General features: G+C 41.7%; 1 protein-coding gene across 3 annotated transcripts; it reads right to left on the bottom strand.

The window, feature by feature from the left end:
- Positions 1 to 408: 408 nt before the first annotated feature.
- PSMA5 (proteasome 20S subunit alpha 5) lies at positions 409 to 17,529 on the bottom strand. 3 transcript variants are annotated; one of them, XM_069090443.1, is made up of 10 exons: positions 17,354 to 17,522; positions 14,495 to 14,561; positions 12,303 to 12,429; positions 10,359 to 10,426; positions 9,141 to 9,248; positions 8,991 to 9,049; positions 6,938 to 7,040; positions 5,522 to 5,608; positions 4,955 to 4,979; positions 409 to 664 (listed from the first exon to the last, which is right to left on the bottom strand). In XM_069090443.1, the coding sequence occupies exons 1-9, from the start codon at positions 17,380 to 17,382 to the stop codon at positions 4,956 to 4,958; spliced, it is 672 nt and encodes a 223-aa protein (XP_068946544.1). In that variant the 5' UTR covers positions 17,383 to 17,522; the 3' UTR covers positions 409 to 664; position 4,955. The 3 variants fall into 3 exon arrangements, with proteins under 3 accessions (XP_068946544.1, XP_068946543.1, XP_068946545.1); XM_069090442.1 differs by lacking the exon at positions 4,955 to 4,979 and having other exon boundaries at positions 17,354 to 17,520; XM_069090444.1 differs by lacking the exons at positions 409 to 664; positions 4,955 to 4,979; positions 5,522 to 5,608 and having other exon boundaries at positions 7,015 to 7,983; positions 17,354 to 17,529.
- Positions 17,530 to 20,801: the final 3,272 nt, after the last annotated feature.

Here is a 20,801-nt window from a genome sequence, read left to right as displayed (position 1 = left end):
CGCTGGTCACAAAGGAAAACAAGCCCCAAAGCAGTAAATGGTTGATCACTATCCATCATGATCATTTGGGTTAATTGGGGGTGTGGAAAAGAGGTGACTAGGAGATCAGTACTGTTATTTTCCTAAGATCCATTAAATAGAAGTTGTTTGATTGACAAGGGTGCTCTATGACACTGTCCCCTGTAGGCCACAGGGGGGAGTTTCGCTAGTTTGAATTCATTTACAAAATTCTCAGCTACACAGACATGCCTTCTAATTTGTTCTAAGTGTCAGAAGATACGAGACTTGAGAGGGCAGACTACGTTAAGGAAAGAGTCATAGCATGGAAAAATTAATGTCATCTTTTCTTTTACTTCCTAATATAAGCACTTCAGACACACACAACATTACAAGATACAGTACAACAAATTAGTTTTCAGTTTCTCTTTATTTGTCTTCCTTTATGTACATAAATTGTAAAAAACACACATACATCAACTACCATGGGAAAGTTCATTCCAAGTAGTAAAGGGGAAATAAAAATTGCAATCAGGAAAGTTGAAAGTTAAAGAGAGCCACATCGAAACTCCTGAAAGTCCCTCTTCCTTCAAATATCCTTGATAACCTCTTCAAGTTCCTCCTTTGTGAACATATGGAATTTCAGGCCAGGTTCCACTGTGGCCAGCTAGAAGAGAAAAAGGCCAGGGTTAGAGAGCTGGGCTAGTTACCCTTCCGAGTACAGGGCTCAGACACAGGGCACATACAGCATGGTAAGGAGGGGGGCCCCTGGGAGTGCAGCTGTTCATTAAGGGCTAAAGGATCTGCTGTCCCAAGAATATCTTTTCCAAGCTGTAACAGAGCTCTTCGGGTTACTAAAATAGCTCTGGGCCTCCAAAATAAAACTTTTTTATTGACCAAATCTCTTCCTTTAAAATAAATTCACCACTTGCTAGCTGATTAGGAGCTTGTGGAAACACTTAGGGGGAATAGAATTCCTTGGATCTATAACAAGAAAAACACCAAAAAGCCAGGAGCACGAGAACATGGTTCTGGTAGGTTTGAAGAATGTCTTCATTTTTGTGAACAGTGTTTCTTTTGTGGTTTTTGAGTGTTAAATTCTACTTTTTTTCTTTTAAAAACACAAATAATAAAAAACATGTCATTTAACCAATGAAACAGGAAATCAGTGATAATGAGCAGTCATGATCCCTTTTGCCCTTCAAGGCCCAAGTGAGGGATGTGAGAAGATGTTCTCATGGATAAGACTACTGGAGCTTTCAGCACTTTCTTAGTTTCCTAAGCACCAAATTTACCTTTACTATCTAGGGACAGAAGCCATAGGCCCAGCTGTAAGTAGTCCAATCTGCTACTATACTTGGTTTTAAAAATCATTCCATCTGAATCATACCACCCAACTTTTAAAACATAAAATTAAATGGCTTTTTTTTTTCAAGTATGTCATTGTATTATCTGAAGAAGGGTCATAAATGTTACTGAGAAAGTCTTACAATTGTTAAAATGGTGAGCCAAAGGCATTCAGCTGACTGGCCTGGATTGTGGCCTGGTTTTGCTCCTTGTTACCTTTGTGACTGGGCCTGTCACTCCCCTGCCCTATGTATTTAGTTTCCTATCCTGAAAAATGATGAAGTTGGAATTGATTATCTCGAACTTCCTTCCTGCTCCAAATCTAATATTCCAGTCATCACTTCATTGGACCCGTTTCCATCTCATCTTCACTGAAAAATCTGACAACGTTGGGACTGAACATCATGGAGACCTGAAGATTTTGCTTTGTATTAGATTAAGAAAGAAAGTATTATTCCCCTCACCCTCAGCCCAGAGTCTCCACTAGAGTCTCACGGGCCACATCAAGTAGCTGGATATAAGAGCACCAACACATCTCAAAAAGAGGTAGAGGGATGGTGCCTGCACCTGTTGCTTCATCACTATAGAGAACTCTCAGGTGAGAAGCTCCTCCTAATGCAGATCAGCACTTTCTCTGTAACTTAAGAGTTTTAGAAATGTGGCTAGAGAAGCAACTGTCCAAGTGTGGTCTGGGGACTCCAGGAGAGCCTCTAGATTCTTTCAAGGCAGTTCCCAGAAACCAAAACTATTTTCATAACACTGAGATGTTTAAATTCCAGTGTGATAGAGATATAACCAATATGAACAAAAGCTCCCTGAGGCATTCTCAATAATTTTTAAGAGTGGAAGTCTGAAAACTGTCGGACTAGCTAGAACACTGTGAAGTTTCCAAATATGACCGGAACCTGGGCTTTCCTGGTTTAAAGGTCAGCTCTCTCTCTACAGAGTCACATCCTGTCCCTCTTGGCTGCAAAATATTTATATATAAACCAAATATACCCACATAAACTGTGAATTCTTTTCTCAAACAATTACAAATTTCAAGCACTATTACTCCCCCTAAAATTTCATGTTTTTATGTTTTCCCCCCTGTATCTTTAGCTCAATTATTCACAATTAATGATACCATATAGGTACAAGCAGAAAGGAAAAGAGGAAGGTCAGGGGAAAGAGAGATTATCAAGTCCACCAGAAACTTTTGCTAAGTCCGTATAAGGTGGTTTGGAAACCACTGTATTAAACAGATAGGAACTTTAAGTGGGAAGCTGGATGAGATGGGAAAGAAGAAAACTATTGAGAACCAGTCTGCAAAATGAAGGCTTTCAAAAATGTCATAAAATTACAAGTGATATTCCTGGCAAAAGCATCATCCTTGGGGCGGCTAGGTGGCACAGTGAATAGAGCACCGGCCCTGGAGTCAGGAAGACCTGAGTTCAAATCTGGCCTCAGACACTTAACAGAAAAACTAGCCATGTGACTTTGGGCAAGTCACTTAACACCAACTGACCTCCCCAAAAAAAGGGAAAAAAAAAGCACCATCATTTAAGCAAGCCTCTCCTTTGGGCCACAAACACATCACTCTTGGTATCATCATCTTTAATTTCCTATCATATAACAGTTATTTGGGAATAGCTACATGGACAAAAGTTGCAGAGAATGGGCAACTGTGGATAGACTGCATTCTGCATTGTTGGACAGAGTACACCCTTAAGTGAAATCAAATATCTATCCTACTATTTCAGTATGCTTACTAGTCTACAGATCATCTTCCCACATTTGACTGTAAACTCCACGAAGGCAGGAAACATGTCTTATCATTTTTTGTATCTTCTCCAGAGTTTAGCACAGTGTTCTGCACAGCTGATGCTTATGTTTGCTAAACTGAATATGAATTGGTAAAAATAAGAATTCTTTACTTTTGCTATGCTAAAAATGTACCATTAATGTATACAGAAATGCAACAAATGTTGCATTGCCACATTTGTACAGTGTTGGGTAATAAAACGTTTTCAAGGTGTTCTCAAACCTATCACTTCGCTCGATATTCAAAGAATCACAGACTCAGAACTGGAAGTGTCCATTGCCATCTACTAGACCCGAACAGGAATCCCCTCCACAAAACACTAAAAGAACAGGTCTAATCACTCCTCCAGACTTAACCATATCCATCATCGCATCACTTGAACTTATCTAGTCTTCTTTTCTCCAGACTACACAGTCAGCTCTTTCAAACAATCCCCACGTCACTCCACTGTCTCTCCATTTTTGAAAACTGTAATATTTATTCTCCTCCAATTCCAAAGATTACTGACTATGACTCAACAATCTCAGCTGCCAGTTTTTCCCATTACCCTAGGATGTAGCCCATCCCGGCCTAGTGATCTGATCCAAGGAAACTCGGCGTGCTGTAGCACCCTTCTTATCTCAGGTATTGACGCCCTTGGAATCATTTTGTTCTGATCTTTCTGCCCAAAGCTCACTTTCTTTTAATAGAGAAAATGGAATCAATTGAAAAAAAAGGAAAAAGGTTAAGTTTCTTTGCTTTCTCTCCATGTTATTGTTCCATATGTGGCCAATGCAGTCCTAACCCTTCTTTGAGACTCTTTGCCCTCCATGGAGCTAAAACCCAAATCAAACAGACCTTTCTTGTTCTTAGCTACCCTCATCAGTCTCAGCTTATTCTGAGCTTCCTAATATCACAGGTCAAAACTTTGCTTTTGCATTTCTTCTTTGTTACTGTCTTTGCTTCTGCTTTTCAGATATTTTTTAAAAACTTTAAGATGGTCAATAAATTCCTTCTGTATCCAAATCAGTCTCTCCAGGCCCCCTGTGCTATTGCCCCTCATCAGAATGGATTCTCGCTGTCAGTATTCCATGCTGGGCAGCTTTTCACCCCTCCAAGGCTGTCCTATGAGCCTGTGGTTTTCCCCGAAGAATCTGCTGATGAGAATCAGATCCGGAAGAGAAATTGCCACCGTTAAGTTCACTATCCTATGGAGGGTGAAACTGTCCTTTTGGTGCTGAGCAGTCGTTTCAGCTGTGTCTGAAACTCTCAGTGACCCCACTTGGGGTTTTCTTGACAAAGACACTGGAGTGGTTTGTCATTTCTTCCTCCAGCTTATTTTACAGATGATGAAATTGAGGCAAAACAGAGTTAAATGAACTTCCCAGTCTCACACAGACTGTGTCTGAGGCTAGATTTAAACTCAGGTCCTCTAGATTCCAGGGCCAGCATTCTATCCACTGCCTCTTAGCTAAGAATTGTTAGTTGTTTTGCTTTGAGCAGTGAGAGTACTCTCATGGATGTGTGCATCACCTTGGAGCCCCATTTAGACCCCCTACTAGAACACATCTCTAGGGTGGGTTTATGACTCATTCCCTGAACTTCTTGTCTATTTCCATTTTTGTGTCCAAGTGCTCTGAAGTAGATTCCAATGACAATATTGCTTCTTTTTTGTCTCTCTTGGTCTTTACCCAAAAGCTTCCCTCTCCGATTCCTCAGTGCTTAGCATAGTACCCGGCACAGAGCAGGCTTCTGATAAATGCTTGTTGTCTGGACTTGACCCTCATGATTATTTCTTCCTCATATACAAGGTTATTCCATACTCACCCTACTGTTTCGAACTGTGCTGTTTCTGTTAAAAAAAAAAAAGCACATGGTCCCAGAACCATATACAGTCACAGGACTTATCCCACTGGGTCTCAATGATACCCAGGAGGTCAAATTTGCCTCCTTGCATTAGGCTCTCTAGTGCACTTTGTTACCCATACTTTGCATTTCAAGCTATGTGTTTATGCCTGGTTCTTTTCTTACATCTCAGATATCTGAGAATTCTGGGGCATTCATCCTACATCCTACACTGTAACTACGCTCTAGCCTGTCAGGTATATGTAAGCAGCCTCCTCAACCCTGCTTCCTTTTCAGTTTAGATATTCTTTGATTATATTTGAAAGACTTTAGACAAATACATTCTTAGGAGCCTTTGGAAGGTATGGTCTATCCTTGGTCAGGAGCTCATCATTCCTATATTTAAAGCGCTATTAAATTAGGCATGTTAAATGAGCAGAGTGGAGAAATGCAGAAACAAAAAGCAGAGCCCGCTGATGACATTCCTCAAGTCTCAACAGGGGCCTACAGAGCTATAGTCAAGGAAGAAGAAATAAGCCCCAAAGGTACCTCTATGTTAGTTGCATTCAGCTTCTCCTCCATCACTTGCTTGAGAATTATGAGGGATGACTTGATTGCTTCTTTCAGGGTCATAGCCTTGGAGGAAAAAAAAAGGGGGGGAAGGAAGGGTTGTGGATAAGGTACTACTTAGGAAGCAAATCACCCTCCCCTTAAAAAGGTTGTCCTAACCCACTACTGGGAACTATGAATTGGCCTATCTGCTGTGGAAACTAGGATGCTCCACGGAGGTTAAAGACAGAAGAAAGGCCCTCTGTATGCCCCAAATAAACATGGTAACAACATGGCAAAAAACCAGAAAGAAGGTGGGTACCCATCAGTTGGAAAATGGAGAAATAGTGGTTTTGAATGTACTGAAATGACACTGTATCACACAAATGACTATAAGGAATTCATAGGAACTTGGTAACATTTGTTTGGACTGATATATAGTCAAATAAACAAGACCAAAGGAACACAACAACCACCTTAACGTAAAGGCAAACAACACTAAAAGACAAAGGAATCTAGACCAAGGCAGTCTGGACCCTGGAGAAGATGAAGCATACCTCTCTCCTCTTAGGAGGAAGATACTGGACTAAGGGTGAGAAATGAGTCCTATGTTTTCATACATGTTCATAATGTTGGCTCATGTCTTTATCACAAAAAAAGATACTATAAAATATAAAGGGTGGAAACTTAGAAGTGACAATGATGGGAAAAAACCCAAAGAATCAATGGGAAAATTGGTTTTGAAAGTCTGTTCTATCTTTAGGGAAAACAAACCACAAAAAAACCCCTGTCATTTCTTCAAGTATTAATAAATTCAAAACCTAGACAGGATAATAAGTGAAATGAATGAATGAATATTTAAATACACACATACAGATTCACAAGATGGGGCTTTAATCTAAGGTACCAGAATAATTACAGATAACTCTTCTGTGTTTCCTTATCTTAGAGGAAGTTTTGGGAAACGGTTTTATTTCTTTAGTTACTTAGGTTCACTTTAAAAAGAAGATTATGAACTCTTGGTGAGCTCCAATAGGTTATATCCATTTAGTCTAAGAAGTTTCAGGATTCAGAACACAAAGTGTATTCCCTACTTTCCTGTGTTCTATCCCTTAACCTAAATTTGTCCAACCATAAAGTAAAGCTTCCTGACACTCACATTATTCAGGGACATGCTAATGGGGATTGTGTGAGATGATAGTTGCCCTTACCCTCCCGAGTAAGAGCAGAGGAAAAGGCATTGACATTAGGTGTTTCTTTCTCATTGTGTAAGGCTTTTAATTTGGTTGGTTTTTTAGCTCTGAGACTGAGAAATCTCAAATAATCTTATGACCTTAGAGTGTTTGGTTTGTATCCCCAACTGCTTTACAAGTCAGCTTCAGCCTACACAGAAACACTCTGATCAGGTCTGAATACCTTGTGATAAACTTCCTGCAAGGAGCTCTGGGCACCTTCTGAAGCAGAGCCAATTGCTCGGGCATCACACTGTACAAAGGTTCCTGAAGGGTCCATGTGAAACCTACCAGTTGTAAAAAAAAAATAAGAATTAAAATGCATCCCCTGGATAAGCATTTGACATCACACAACTCTAAGGGATTCAAGCACAATTTCTTAAACACCCAGTCAAATAATAAGGGGCAAAGAAAGTCTGAATGATAGAGTGGGACACAGATTCAGGTGAATAAACAAAGCCAGTTAGGGTGCTTAAGAAAACAAACAGCAGTGGCTAGCATTTAGAAGAGAGAAATTTTTGTGAATTTGTAACACTTGAGGGTACTCTGCAAATAATTTCTGATCATAAGATTAAGAACAAAAGGACCTTAGAGATAATCTAGTCCAATACTATAATTTTTCACATGAAAAATACAAGGCCCTAAAAATGACTTACCCCAAAGTCACAGAGCTAATATTTGAATCTAGGACCTTTGACTTCAAATGCAGTCATTTTAAAGAGAAGTTCTGAAATTTTGTTTCCAAGACACAAAGAAATAGCAAGAAGAACTAGACCTGTGATTTCACTCGTAAAGAGAACTCCCTCTACCAATACAGGTTGGTACTTTTTCTACCACTTAGAATAGTCTTATAGAGTTGTCTGTAACAGAGGAGTCAAACATGCAGCCTACTATACTCCCAAGTACAGCCTGAACCAGATAAAAAATATAATAAAACATAGATAATACTAATACGCAGCCTTCCAAGTCAGTGTGGCCTACAGGGATCCTGATGTATGGTATGGTGATCCCTAGTTTTCTCCGAGTTGACACCACTGGCCTCAAGCACTGAGAGTGCATGTGACTTGATTGGAGCCAGTTTGGGCTGGAGGCAAGACCTGACCCCAAACTAGTCCTGGCTTTAGTTCTCTTGTGATAGACTTCCTGCAAGGAACTCTGGATACCTTGTGAAGTAGAGCCAACTCCCCAAGCACCACAATGTGTAAAGGTTCCAAAGGGTCCATGTGAAACCTACTGGACACAAAACTCTTCTTCAAAAGCAAGAATCTGGCTCCCCATGCATTGCACCATGCTACTCAGATGCACAAAACTACGACTAAATTGAAATGCCATCTCTTTCCAAACAGGATTGATCCCAGTAATAGTGCTCTGCACAGGAGCCTTCTCAATTTTCTTTTCTATGTGTGTATATATGTGCGTGGGTGGGTATATATGTAAGGGGGAGACAGAGAAAGGGAGAGAAAAACTAGGGGCCAAACCCTTCTGAGAGCAACTTGGCCAAAATCGCCTCTAATTTGCAGCAGAGCAAATACCAGAATATCAGTTTCTCCTAACTCTCAGTAAAGTCCAGTGCTTTGCAGCTCTGCCAATGCAGCCCCCCGGGTAGGTGGACAAAAGCTGCTAGAACTCTGCTGCCACAAGCTTATATTCTAGTCATGCCCAAGTATGCTACCAGGGTTTTCTCTTTCCCAGATATATAAAGTGCACTGGCTATGAAATCAGACTAGAACCCAATTATAATACTGACTCTCATATACCACGGGTCAAATCATGCTTTCCAAAACATAACTGCATAGAGGAAAAGCTTGACATAATTACCATTAGCCTATAAAGATGTGTTTGTGCTATGCTCCTAATACCAGTATTATGAAGATATTAGCTAATGGCAGAAAAAAAAAAAACCCAACATCCCCCAGATGCTTTCCTAGGTTTAAAATGACCCCACCTCAGGGACCTCCTCACTGGACAATAATCCTATTAATTCCTAACTTTCTCACTGACATGTTAATTGAGTGAGATTTTTCTCATAACTCATTTTAAGTCCTGAGAAGAAAGACATGAAGACCAAGGTAGATTAGACAGCAGCAACAATTTCTTGTGTTCTGAGAAGCCCTTTTCTAACAACTTCACAATAATTTCCATAGTGGCTTAAAGAACATCTTCTAGTGACTGAAAGCTACTACTATTTCGCCAAACAAAAAGAATCCTTTAAAAGGCAACCAACAAAAATTACTTACAGCTGTGGTCCTTTCTCATCAACTCCTCCAAATAATAGTGCCACTCCAAATGGACGAGACTAGAAAAAGAGAGCAGGAATAAGAAATGAGTGACTCTGACCCTAAATCATACAGAGTAGTAAGAAAATGCAACACTAACAACATACTGACCATGGCACCAGGATCTGCATCCTCTTCCCCAAACTGCAAAGCCAGATTGGAAACAGCTTGGGTCACGCTCTCCACTGTCATTGTCTCATTATAGGTGAACCAGTGGTTCTAACGGAACAACAAAATATTAACCATACTGCTGGATGGCTACAGTCGTAAACAGAAGACTTAAGTAAACCTCTAGCTGGTGGAACCAGGAGGAGAAAGATCAATTATACATGGCCTCGGTTTCTTAGAACTTAATAAAAATGAATAACACTGTTATGGAAATAACCCTTCAATATGAAGTGTCCTAAAAATCTTTGTACAGTATAAGAAACTGTATCAAGACTCCAAGCAATGAGTGATGGTTCAACTCAATCCCGGGGCTAATCTCAGAAAACTAAACTCTACATCTTTAAGAGAATGAATGCAAGAACTTCCCTCGAGGTCCTCACATTAACAGAAAAATTTACCTTTATTTACAAAGGTACTGAAAACAACTTCATAAATAAGTTCAAAGACTTTTTTAGTTTATGACATTTGTCTTACTAGCCTGTCCTTCAGATAACAGCAACAATAATAATGGCAAATAACACATCACGCTTTAAGGTTTATGAAGCATTTGACATGATTATCTCATTTGATCCAAGCAGATACTGAGAAACACAACCAAAAAATCCCAATAAAAGCAGTATTTCTGGTCAGACACTCAACCCAAGTTGTTATTCACCATAAAAAAGGTGTTATTTGTCAGGCTGAACAAGGAAGTATGAGAAACAAAGGGGACCTTGGAGATCATGTTCATTTTACAGATGTGGAAACTCAAAGTCTAGAAAGGTTAATTATCTTGCACAGGGCACCCAGCTAGTAAATGGAAGAGTCCTAACTGGAATAACCTGCTCTTAGGGCCCAGGAAGCAAGTCCTTCAGCTCACTGAGGAACTCCAAGAAAAAGTTGCATTTGGTACAGAACACAATGTAGTTTCTTGCTTCATATCAAAGCAAGGCCAACAAAAAAGCAGGCATCAGCTCCCCCATTTGGGGCATCCTTTCAGCAAGGAGGTTAGGCTCTGAGCACTAGGCAAGTGAAAACAGTGGGTAAAAGCCCAAAGACTCCCATGCACAGTATTTAATGCTGACACAAACAAGTACAATGCAGTCTGGGGTGGCTGTGTCACTACCAAGGAAAGAATGCTGGCCACATGCTTGAGGAGAGATGTCTAAAAGCATTCATTACCTGTGTCTCCACTCTGGCTTTATCAATCAAAGTCTTTGCATCAGCAATTAACCCACTCATGGCACAACCTGCAATGCAGAAGCAACAGTAACCCACTGGGTAAATCTCTCCAGTTTCCCTCTTGGATGCTTCATAACATTTCACCTATTAATGAAACAGCTGCAATTTCTGGAGTGGAACAATGGCAGCTGTTCAATGACCCTCAGGCTGTACTACCCAACAGATAGGATAAGCAATACACTTTGTATCCAAGTGAAATCATGTTGCAAAAAACTGGGAAAAAACCCACAGCAGAGAAGAGAACTGAAGTCCAGCTGTCAACAGCAATAGTTATCAATTATACAATACTGAAAAGAATGTCTATGGTATCTACCTTAAAGGATTACTGAGAGGTTCAAAGGCTTTAAGGGTTTGCAAAGAGCTTTGCAGATATTTCATTTAAGTCTTCCAATAACTTTCTAACAACTATTAATCCCCATCTTACAGATAAGAAAACGGAGTCTCAGAAAAATTAAAAGACTAAACGAGGAGAAAATTTGTAACTCAAAATCTGGCGGAAATTAATGATGTAAATCAGAAGTTAATAAAGCATTTGAAAAATGAAAAAAAAAAAAGAAAAATTCAAAGACTCACCCATAGTTACACAGCTATTTAGTGTCAGTGACTAGATTGAAACCTAAGTTTTCTTGACGCCAAGTCCAGCATGTAACCTACTCACTATGCTCTAAATTAGTTCCTGATGAAGTAGGACACAGGGGACCAGGTGGTGGTGCATGAAGAAAATATTAGGAAAGATTTTTCCATGTACAACAACATTCCTGAGCACTTTCTTTAGCACTTTTAACCTGAGAACTTCAATGCATCACATGAAGTTAACATTCTCTTCCCACACCTGAAAAAGGTTCCCATGTCAACTGGAGAAAACGGTCCTGTCCATGGCTACAGCAAGGACCCTTTCCCCTTCCCAGTCCCAAATACAGATCACTGTATTAGAAATAATTAGTTACAAATGATGAGCTGAGGCTCTAACAGGAGATAATACCAAAATAACAGGCAAGCTACCTCCAAAGTAGGTGACCACAAAAAGGGAACACACAATATTTAGTTAACAAGTCACTGTGCTGACCTTGAATGGTCACATCCTCTCTGGGGCTCAGTTTCCCAGTCTATAAATACTACCCAGTACCAAGCTTTCAAGGGGAGCTTTTTCAAGTGAAAAACTCCATTCTGTGGTCTGAAAGGCAACCAACTCTACTACCTGAGAGATGTTGGTCCAATAAATAGAGAGGTCACCACAAAATTGCCTCTGGATAGTTAATTCAAATGCCATGCTATAAATAAGTAGAACTGTTCACCCCACAATGCCACAGGGATGCCAGCAGATACAAAAAAGGGGCTGTAGTAATAGGGAGGGGGGTAAAAAAAGAAAAACCGCCAGAAAAGGGAGGAAAGCTACATTTAGTGGAGAGCTCTGCTCCGCTCCTACTCCCTTTTAACCTTTGTCACTTAGTAGATCGGTTTTTAGAGCCCCCATTTTCCCTAGGGGACAACCTTGGCCTCCCGTATCTGATCGTCTCCATTTAGAGCAGGTGGCCCCTTTCCAGGGCTAACATTATGCACCAATGAAGACACAGCCACTGGTAGGGAGCTGGCCCACAACCAATCCTTTACACATTTCAACAACTCTCTGGTCTGCCAAGTCTAAACTTGAGGGGGAAGGGCACTTTGGGGAGTAAGTTAAACACCAATGAGTGCTGCAGCTGCTGCTTCCTGCTCCTCCAGTTATGCCCCATTGGCCTGCTGCCTGGAAAACCAGCTATCACAAGCCAGTACCTTCAGAGAGAATTTCTATACTTCTCAGGGTCTACCCCGATGAACCCACATTTCATGAATCTGCCTCGGAGCACTGTAGATCCTATGGATGAGTCTTCCCCCGCCCCTTACCTATATGAGCATCGATCTCTACGATTTTTTCAATGCTGCTGGGTTCCATAAGTGGGGAGGTGATTCTCTTCTCTACAGCGAGGCATACACCCTCTGATGTCTGGATACCAATGGCTGTGGAGCCAAGCTAAGGACAGAGATGCTCCAGTTATAAACAGTAATAAAGAAGAACAGCAGTGTAACATGCTCACTGGCACAAAAGTACCTACACAGTTCAGTAAGGCTTACACTTCAACCAAATACACTTCTGCATGAACAGGAACCAGAGACCCTGGAAAGGTCTATGTCTTGCTTTGGTCACACTTGCTATAAGTGTCATGAAAAGAACGCTTTAGAATCAGGATACTGGTGTCTGAGTTCTGGTCCTGCCATATACAGGCTCTATGGCCTTGGGTAAGTCACAACCTTTGTCTGTCACATATTTGTGTAAAATGTGGAGAATACTGCCAAATCTGCATTTACTGAATCTGATCTGTAAAATGGGAATAACACTAAAACCATCTACCTTATAGGGTGCTATCAGTCTCAAAGAGGCAAACATATGAAAGCCCTTTGTAAACTCTAAAGTACTATATTATTATTGGATATTATTATTATTAATATTTTTAAGATGTACAAAGCCACACCATTGTTTGAAGAACACTAGAAAAGGGATCAACTTTAAGGCTAATATTTAAGGGGAGATTCTGAGTTAAAAAATGAACTGGAAGGTTCCAGCCCTAGAAGGTTTAGAAACAGGGATTAAAGAGCCCAAACGAGAGCTCAGTCAAACTCTATCTCTCCAAGACATTCTTTTGCTGTCTGCTGTTGTTATTCTGATCCAATGATATTAACTAGGTTTGTGGGAATAGTGACACTTTTTTTTTGCTTAAAACTGGATTTTTAAACTTGATAAAAAGAACAAAACAGTATCTAGACCCTTACCAGCTCACGACTGGATTGGTACAATAGCCTATTTTCCTTCTGGTTTCTCTCCACTTCAATCTATCCTGCACATTGATAGTCTACTCATCTCCTTAAAATACTGTTTTCATCATGTTCTTTCCTACCTGAAGAACCAAAAATGGCTCTCAATTCCCTCTGATATCATGCCCAAACCTTCCCACTCTCCCCTAGTTCAAAAGCTCAACTCAACCTCAGTTCTTTTCTCAGTGTCTTACACATACCAAGTGTTTTCACTAATGTTGCTTCCTTTGTGTGGAAATTCTACTGCCTTATCCAAATCCTACTTATACACTTCAAAGACCAGCTCAAGTTGGATCTCCTCAATTAAGCCTCCCCTGGTTATACTATCTTCCATCTCAACTCCAAATGCACTTAAAAATCTTCCTCATACAGTTTAGTATCCAAGTGGCCTAGCAAAGTGTCCGGCATATAGTAAGTGCTTAATAAATGCTTATTCCCTTTCCTCCACCCCTCTTCCCTACGCCATGTATATTAATAATCCCAACTAAGTTTTAAGGCTGTAAGTGTCTCATGTTCCTATTTTTACCCCCACCCCACTGAGAGGACCTAGCACAGTGCTGGGGACATAAGTCCTTACAAAATACTTGACTGTTTTTGGGAGAAATCCAGGTGTCAGTCCATAGGATTGTGCTTTTGTCCCCCCAAATGCCAAAAATCTAAATAGCTTTCCTTCACTAGGTTTTCTCTTCAATAAAAAGTGACAATTCTTAGGTGGCTCCAAAGATAGATACAAAATGCTCGCTTCATACAAAATATCCAGTCTAAGTTCAAGAACATTCTCTTCTGCATCCTGACATTTCTCTTTGGGGATAATTGTACTATTCCTTACCATAGTGACTAACATCCAGGTAGCAAACTAATATTACAGTGCTGGAAAAGTCAATATCATTATCTATCCTGATTCTGTATGTCAAAATACCACAAAGAACATTCTATGTAATTATGAAGTTGCCACCATCTGATGCTGCTAAAAAAAAATGAAAGAGTTGAAATGGTTACAAATATTTTTTCCATGTTGTTGTTCAAGACACACACAAACGACACAAAGTTTTGAGGAAGTGTTGAGGTAAATAGACATAAAGATTTACATAAGCAGGAATAAACCCAAACACTCTTCCAATAAGGGGTTTGGGTCATGCAACTCAACTTTTGAAAAGAACAATTTCAAAATTCTCTGCAATGTAACTACTGAGAGATGCTTCCAATAGGCTGGGTTGTTACCATACCTTGATGGCTTCAATGGCATATTCCACCTGGAATAATCTTCCCTCAGGAGAAAAAGTATTCACACCCCTGCAGTGAAAAATAAGTCATTAAGAATCATCAGCAGACAAGAAATCAAGTCTCTCTAGATCAGCTGCTCAGTCAGGATGATATTATTTTCTTTTCCACATTACCATAGATAGCAACACCACATGTTAAATAATACTCTCAAAAGAACAGGACTCATAAGTAGAGAAGACTCTTTCCAGACTGAACCAATGACTTCCACTGCTTAACCCTAATTGGAATAAAAACTCTTAGGGTTGTTCTATGCCCCCATGTCTTTCTAGGCAATCTCCAAATGTTATGACCTTATTCTTGCCCTTCTCCCTAAGTTGTAATTACTCTTTATAGATAGGTAATATTGCTTTTTAGTTATGCTTTAGTTATTCCTTCTACCTATTTGCCTCAATCATATTATTTGTTTTATATTGTATGCTTCTAGAAGGCAGAGAATGTGCCTGTGTCCATGGTCTTGGTCACAGAATCTTGAAACTGGAAAAATAACCCCTTCACTGTATGGATGGAGAAACTGGGGCCCAGAGAAACATTAACTTGCCTATAGGGTCACAGAGATAATAAACAGAATAATTCAGATTTGAATCTAGGTCTTCTAATTCTAAATCCAGTATTCTTGGAGTAGCTCATGGTTACAGAGTGCTTTTCTCAAGACAGCCCTGTGTGGGTAAAGGCTACAAGTACTATCCTCCCCATTTTACAGACAAACTAAGGAGTTAGATAAATGGCACAGTCTAGCCAAAACCCAGCACTTCTGACTCTAAAAACAGTGCCCTATTATACTGTACTACACAAATATGCTTCCTTACCCCCACCCTTCATCCCATTCCTACAGCCATTATTCTAGTTTAGGGCCTTAATTTTCCTTTACCTTTCACCTATATTTTAATAGTCTCCTAAATCATCTCCCTTATTTTAATCTCTTTCTACCCCTAATCCATCCTACGAATCAGAGATTAATTTTCCTAAAGCACAATTGTCATCATGTCATTCCTCTGCTCAAAAACTTTCAGTGGCTCTCCAATGCTTACCAAATAAAATCTGAACTTCTTAGTTTGGTATTGAAAGCACTCCATGAGTGGACCTCAAAATATCTTATTTACCTCTATCACCCATTACTCCCTTAATCTAACCTAAATCCTTCCTACCTTGGTCCCTAAACAAAGCCTTACTTTCCCACCTCCACCTGGCTAAAGCATGTGAACTCTTAAAAGCCCAGGTCAAATACTACCTTCTTCACAAACCTACTCCCAACCAGATGGTTTCTTTCTTTTTGAAATCTACTGGAACCTTGTTCTTACTATTCTTATATTTAATAATAACCTATCCTGAATTATAGTTAAGTATATACAAGTATTACTTTCCATAAGATTGCTTTACCATTGCATTCTCCTAGATGTACATAACAATCAGTTAATATTTAGTAAACAAAAGAATGTATCACTTACAAATTGAGTTTAATAAAGGTCAGTGGATATTATGACTTTCTAAAATGTGCTCACCTAACTCTGATATGTTATACCATAGAAAGTCATTCTCAATGCCCTGGAAAAAAAAAAGATGTAAACCTGGACAAAGGCAAGTCTTTAAAGTTGAAGAAAATACAGTACAAAGAATACTGCCCTTGGAGCCAGAGTGCTTGAGTTCAAATCTTGTCTTAGTCACTACCAGTATGACCTTGGGGCTGGTCACTTCTCCGGGTCTCAGTTTCACCTTCTGTAAAATGGGGGCTGGAAGACTAGATAGCCTCTAAGTCTGTGAAATTTCACATTTATACACTCTATATCTGTACATGCCTTTTATAGAATGTGCAAAGGAAAGGAAAAAGGACCCTCCTTTAATATGACTGACAGAACAGTAAAAGTATTTCACATCAAACTTAGTTCTCAACTTTACTCCTGCTCAGACTTGTAGAAGGAAAACAGCCACCTCTACAGACCCGGAATTTAAACGCCGGAAGGGACTTTGGGAAAACATGACTGTGCCAAAACGAAACTGATAAAAGCAGAAACTGAAAGCAAAAATGCCCGTGGCTTAAATGTTGCATTCTGGCTTCCTCCTGCGGTCCAGTAAATTGGTGTCTTAAAATCACCTTCCCAAACCCAGTAAATGGAATTCTAAGACTGTGGACTGTGAGGTGGTTGTTGTAACTACAATCTGACCTAACTTTCGCTAGAGGAAAAATTGCTTTTTAAAACGAAAGCCCACCCTTACAGGTTGCAACGGGAAGGAAATAATGGCATAATGGAAATCACGTAAATAAACTCTTGCTTCTCAGATTAAGCCAGTCGGATAGGAGACTAGGCATAGGAATCTACAAGGACTACAGATCCCAGAATGCACTATTCCATCTCTGCAGTTCGAGGGGCTCATTTAGCCCCTCGGAGGATAGGAAAACGCTGCTGTTTTCAGAGAAGGAGGGATCGGGCACCCCCGCCCCGCCCCATGGAGTTCTCATTCATTTTCACTTCGACTTCCATTGCTCTACCCGCTGGGCCGAGGCCCTCGGGAGGACTTCCTGCTGCCCTCCTCCGGGGCACAGGCTAAAGTTCAGGCCGTCAGAGCCCAAGCCGGGGCTTTTCGCTTCTGCACCGCTGGCGATGACTCAGTGGCGGCCGGTGGCACAATGCGCGGACCTTGCCCTGAGCCCGAGGTCGGCGGCCTGTAAGTCCCCAGGCCCGCGCAGAGCCGGCTCCTCGAGAGCCTCATGACAAGGCAGAACCGAGGCCAGGCTCGGGGCCTGCCTCTCTCCGGGCCTCTCTTTCCACCCGTATGCCCCCTAGGACTCTTACGCCCGCACGAACCTGTCATACTCGGACCGGGTGAGGAACATGGTGAGGGAGAGCAGTCAGCAACCACACAGACACTCTTCAGGCCCAACGTGCCTCCACCGGCCCTGGATGTACAGAGAAATCCCCTACGGAGCGCCCTGGGCCCAAACAGCGCAGGCGCTCGCGACCCCTACAGCCCGCCCTCTAATTCCGACTTTTCATAGGCTGAACGTAGCCCTTCCCAAGGTGATTGGGTCCCGGTCTTCCCGGCGTGGTTCCGATTGGTTTAGGCAGCCCAGGTGAGGGGCGGGCCAAACACCGTTCTTCCGCTTGGAGGGGAGGGTGGTTGCTAGGGGCAGCCCGGCCTGGGAAGGACTGGAAGGGTTTCTGACCCCGAGAAGCCTAAGATGGACCAACCTCCGGGCCTGGAAAGAAGCGAAGTGCCGCGTGCCTTGCTGGCCCCATGGTTCTTCTGCGGCTCCCTTACCCGGGGACGTGTCCAGAACCCGACTTTGTTCTGCTCCTCCGGGAACATCGCCTCCTCAGGCCTTGGGATGTCGAACAAGGCGAAGCCTGCAGGAGCCGCAGGCTCCTTGGTCTTCCGGGCTAGGAGGCTCAGTAGGGAGCGGCTACAAAGGGCCCCGGGGCTGGCTTGGGCCGTCAGGGAGTCGGACGCTCGGCTCTGTCCCGTTAGCCCCTGCTGGACTCAGGGCGCATGCGCTTGGGCCCCGTGGGTGCCTGAGGCCAAACAAAAAGCGTGTGCAGTCTGACGGCGGCCGAAGACCTTGGGGGCGCAGGCCTGGGCAATATGTGCTCTGGACGCTTAGTCTCGTGGGTTTAAGAGCTGGGCTTCGTCTGCTCCCGTCTCCTCATTTAATACGAGGCAGAGAGAGGAAGTGGTTTGGGCAAGTCGGGCTCCCCTCCCCCAAGCACGTAGTAGAGCTTGGACTCAAATCCAAGCGTTAAGTTTAGGAATCCGTATCTTACCATAGTGCAAGGTTCCACCCATTCTGACAACCCTGCCTTCCTCTCCTTTCCTCCCTGATTTCAGATCGAAGTTCAGTTGCTCTGAGTGCATGATAAAAATGCTTTATTTCATATATATGTACATATATATGTCTTGTCTTATGTACATGTATGTGTATGTACATACAAGGGTCTCATATACACACATACATATGTTTCTCATTTTAGACATACGTAAAGATACCAATACATTTATGTACCTAACGAATGCTTGTTGATTGTTTGATTTACTCCACCTGGAAAAATGGGAGTATAGCATTACACCTCCTAGGAATATTGTGAAAATTGCTGTATTCAAATTACTGGATAAGAAGTGTCATTTAATACATGAGTTTCAGACCATTGCTTTTAGCCTTTTGACTGGGTATTCCTTCTCAGAGCCCTACACACTGCAGTCAGGTGAATGATAATAATTATTATTATAAATAAGAAGAGCCTGATATGTCTTATCTGTGAGTCTCTCGTCTTGAACTGCCACTGTCATATTAAAAAAAACTGTGCCTCAGCCCTGCTATGTCTGTTCTCACCATGACCTCCAGTCCTCCCACCCCTCCTTGCTGTCCTGCTCATTATCTCTTCTGTATTTGCCCTTTTTTCTATTGTCTTGATCCAAAGGCTGACCAGTTTGACCATCAGTTGCCCCTGATTCCGTTGTCTTATCAGTAGTCAAGCATTGCCAAACTCCAAACTTTCATTCCCCCCACCTCCCCCCCCCCCCCCCATTTTCTGGTCCCATTCATGTGCTCATGTGCTTCTCAACCCTTTTGGGATTGGGTCCTGGTCACCAACCTATGATGACTTTTGTCATTATGAGTTCATGTTCTCTGATCTTGACTCACCCCTCACAGATAGCACCCTTTTATTCTTTCATTAATTCTCTCAGACCTTCTAAACCACCCTTTACCCATATCTCTTAGGGAATTTGCCTCCTACTTTACTGAGAAGACAGAGAAGCCATCCATTTTGAGTTGTCTGTTCTCCTTCATGTGTACTTCATTGTAAACCTCCTCCCCCATTCTCCCCTACTTTGCTAGTCTGTGATTAAGAACTAGACTTTTCTGATGCCCACAGATCTACTAGATCATATTTCCTTTAGTAGCTTGCCCCCTTCCATAGTTTCAATAATTGCCTCCCCCCCTTCAATCATTCCTTATCTACTGGATCCTTCCCTGGTTCTTACAAGTATACCCTGGTCCTCCCTATCTTTAAAAACATCTTCACTTTACCCTGACATTCCCTCAAGCTATTGCATTTCTCTTACTTTCACAAGCAAACTTGTGAAAGGTTGTCTACACTCATTGCCTCCATCTCTTTACCTCCCACTCAATTCTCAATCCCTTGCAATCTATCCTCCAACCATACCACTCAATTACCACTCAACTTCTTCAAGGTTACCAGCAGTCTATTAACTGCTAGTTTTTACTTTAGTTCTGTATCACCTCTCACTGAGATTCTAACAATAGCTTCCTAACTGGTCTCTGTTTTTAGTCTCTCCCTAGCCTCTCCCCAGTCCATCCTCCAAAGAGCTGACAAATTAATATTCTTAAAACACAGGTCTGACTATGTTAACCTCACCTCCACCATCATCCCCCAACTAAAAAATCTGTAGTGATTCCCTAATGTTTCTAGGATAAACACAAAATCCTCAGTCTTGCATTTAAACCTCTCCACAGTTGGGCTCCCCCTTACATTTCCAGTCTTATTTTACATTACTTCCTCTTATGAAATTCCTCTTCCAGTCAAACTTGCCAGCTAGATGTTCCTAGCTGAAAGGGGAGGAGGAAGGGGAGCCACTCAAGGTTTGAGGATTACAGATTTGTAAAAAGTGGGATAGTGAGTTGATAAGTAAGGTCTGGAAGGATTGCCCAGCAGTAAAGAGGGCCCAGTTGAGGTTGTGTTACTTAAATTTATAGTCAACCCAGTCAGAATGGTTGTGTAATTTTCTTCACCCTTGTTCAGCAACACATGTGTAGGAGTAAAGGTGAGAGGGAAAAGCTTCATCTGACGAGGGTTGGCCAATGGGATCTCAGAGCTCTTGAATACAGAGCCGACAGAGTTGTGGGTGATGGCAGAATTGAGGGTATGACCATCTTTGTGACTGAAGTGAATGAATTTTGAATCCTTGTCTTTTCTCATGATGATTGGATGCTTGTATTTAAAGAACAGAAGGCAAGGCAGAGAGGTGGTGCAGTGTTTAGAGCACTGGCCCTGGAGTCAAGAGAACCCAAGTTCAAATCTGGCCTCAGATGCTTGATACCGTGTTTCCCTGATAATAAGACCTATCCCGAAAATAAGCCCTCCCCTTACTGTGTAAGATTCCTCTAAAATAAGCCCTCCCCCGAAAATAAGCCCTATTGAGATTGCTACTGTAGTGAAGGTGATCCCCTGCGCTATATGCTACATTATGTTACCCTCTGTATGCACCGTCCCCCCCCCGTGAAACGCACGCCGTGCT

Source organism: Petaurus breviceps, unplaced genomic scaffold, assembly GCF_028583685.1.
Source record: "Petaurus breviceps papuanus isolate PSGF00001 unplaced genomic scaffold, PetGlider_PUasm1.0 186, whole genome shotgun sequence".
NCBI classification, from domain to species: domain Eukaryota; kingdom Metazoa; phylum Chordata; class Mammalia; order Diprotodontia; family Petauridae; genus Petaurus; species Petaurus breviceps.
The sequence above is the reverse complement of the archived record's forward strand: the minus strand, read 5'-3'. Positions and strand labels throughout refer to the sequence as shown.